Here is a 2,500-nt window from a genome sequence, read left to right on the forward strand (position 1 = left end):
ACTTAATTCGATTAAAAAAAAATATCTTCTCTGTGTTACAACAGTATATTCATAAAAAAAAGCAATCAGCAAAGATGTGAGCATCAGTGTTGTCCACTTTCTCACGGGTGCGTTACACCTTCACGGTGCCCTGCATTCATTTTGAACAGATCCTATTTCTATTTCTATTGTTTTCTTAATTAACAGACTATATTTTGTCCGTGTCTTCAGACAACAAGCGCTGGACCTCCTCTCGTACACGAGTCCGTCAGTAGACTTCCCCTGTATAAACCATTCCCCAGTATAAACGTTAACCAACACACAGGTGCTTAAACATAAACAATGCACACATGCCCAAGCTCCAGTCTTTCATCTGCCATCACCCCAGCTAACTTCACCGGGAGCCATCTTGTCCTTGTCTAAGCCCCCCTGGCACTTGTTTACCCACTGCAGGTTTACATTGGTGTCATCCAACACAAACTTTCCGTTGGCCTCAGAGCCAGCGCCTGTGCTTGGGAGGGGTTTGTGCTGCGTTGCTCCATTGACATTCCCACTGGCCTCTCACCTCTGCGAGTGGCCACGCTGCACAGTGACATTCTGCAGCCGGACCTCTTGACCCCGAGTGTTAGAACAGACACATGTGGAAGTGACCCCTGTTGACCTCTGAACTCACGAGGGTCAGGCAAACACTGGGATTAAGTCGTAACCTCAGCCAGGGACCCTTTAAAGACCTCTATTTAGACACACAGAGTGGCAGACTCCTGAAGAGGCAAACTGGGTGAACTTGGAATGTAAACAACTTCAAATAATACTTTACCTATCTCACAATCAGGTCTATAGATCGAATGCATATGTTTCACTTTCCATTTGTCTAAATGCACAAGTCCACACACTTATCTTCTTTATGGTAGATCATGAAATAAATGGGGGGGTGAGGCTACCATATATATGCTATGGTGCACATTCATTTTGCTCCCGTGGATGTGTGTGAGTTCCAGTCCAGCGCTACTGTAAGCATGATGGATGCTTTGTGGTTTTATCAGTCTGCCAGTGCCTTGGGCTGCCCTCCTTTATGAGACGGCTCCTACATTATTTAGCGCAGCTTCAATCACAGACACTTTTTGCCTGGCCTGGGTAAATATTCACCGCTTCCTGTTCAATTTGCTATTGATTGTTCACAGCCACAACTGGCACAAGGTGTCCGATATATTTATACACTATTGTTGTTACTGCTGAGGCTGCTGCTGACTTCGGCTGGCTCCCAGAACCAGTGTGTCTGAATGTGTGTGTGTGTGTGTGTGTGTGTGTGTGTGTGTGTGTGTGTGTGTGTGTGTGTGTGTGTGTGTGTGTGTGTGCGTGCGGGACTGCGTGTGTGTGTGTGTGTGTGTGTGTGTGTGTGTGTGTGTGTGTGTGTGTGTGTGTGTGTGTGTGTGCTTTCCTGGTCGTGTTACTGTGACTATGTGCTTATGACAGATGGTCTGTGAGCTGTGAGGGATACTTGAGGAGTGTGTGTGTGTGTGTGTATTTGAAGGGATGTAAAATCTTTACTATGTCTGTCTTAGGTAGAACTGGCTTGTGCATGCCTATGAATACACTGGATGTGTACACGTACAGTACATCCATCCATGTTTCATGTATACGATCACATATACAGTATACGTGGGTGTGCGTGTGCATTAGTAGATGCGGGTACTCGCCGTGGCAAATGGCGTCATGCTCCGGCGTGCAGTTGCGCATCAGCTCCTCGTTGTCCTCGCAGATGGTGCAGGGCAGGCAGGGGTCGAGCGAGCTGTCGCGCTCCGAGTACGAGCTGTCCAGGCACGGCTCGCATATGGTGTCGCGGTCGTGGTCGCAGCCCAGCAGCACGCCCTCGCCGCGCGGGCACACCGTGCAGCGCTCGCAGCGGCCCGACACCGGCCCCAGGAAGGAGCCGTAGTCGCACACGCACACGGCGTCGTTGGAGTCGGTGCACGGCGTCTGCATGCGCATCATGCTCAGGCACTCGGTGCACGTTTTACAACGCTCTGTGTGGCTGTACGTCTCCGAGTAGGTCTCACCTGGACAGAGAGAGAAAGAGCGTATGTGAAGAGAGAGAGAGAGAGAGAGAGAGAGAGAGAAGGAGAGAGAGAAAGAGGAGAGAGAGAGAAGGAGAAGGAGAGAGGGAGAGAGGAGAGAAAGAGAGAGGAGAGAGAGAGGGGGGGAGAGAGAAAAAGAGTAATTTGAGGACAAATTAAACAATAAAACTGAGACAAAGTACAAAATGGAGACAGAGAGTTTTTGAATTCTAACTTGTGCTCAATCTAAAGTGCTCATTTCAACTCCTCATAAAAAAGAAAGTACAAAATGTCTTCAAATGATCCAAAGCCTCTTCAAAGAGAGGTATTGATCTGCTTATCTCATCTCGACTGCCATTCAACAGTCCCTCTCTCAGTCCCTCTCCGCATTCTGAAGTAGCTGCCCTGGAGCACAGAGGAGCCATGGGTGATGCAGAGAGAGAGAGAGAGATGAGGAGTGTTGAGAG

General features: G+C 48.8%; 1 protein-coding gene across 1 annotated transcript in view; it reads right to left on the reverse strand.

Moving 5' to 3' along the window:
* ngfra (nerve growth factor receptor a (TNFR superfamily, member 16)) overlaps positions 1-2,500 on the reverse strand; it is a 37,230-nt gene that overhangs the window by 22,152 nt on the left and 12,578 nt on the right. The window contains exon 3 of the mRNA XM_062533114.1: positions 1,677-2,036. Coding sequence (XP_062389098.1) covers positions 1,677-2,036 — 360 coding nt within the window. The remainder of the gene's footprint in view (positions 1-1,676; positions 2,037-2,500) is intronic.

Source organism: Sardina pilchardus, chromosome 3, assembly GCF_963854185.1.
Source record: "Sardina pilchardus chromosome 3, fSarPil1.1, whole genome shotgun sequence".
Lineage (NCBI taxonomy): Eukaryota > Metazoa > Chordata > Actinopteri > Clupeiformes > Clupeidae > Sardina > Sardina pilchardus.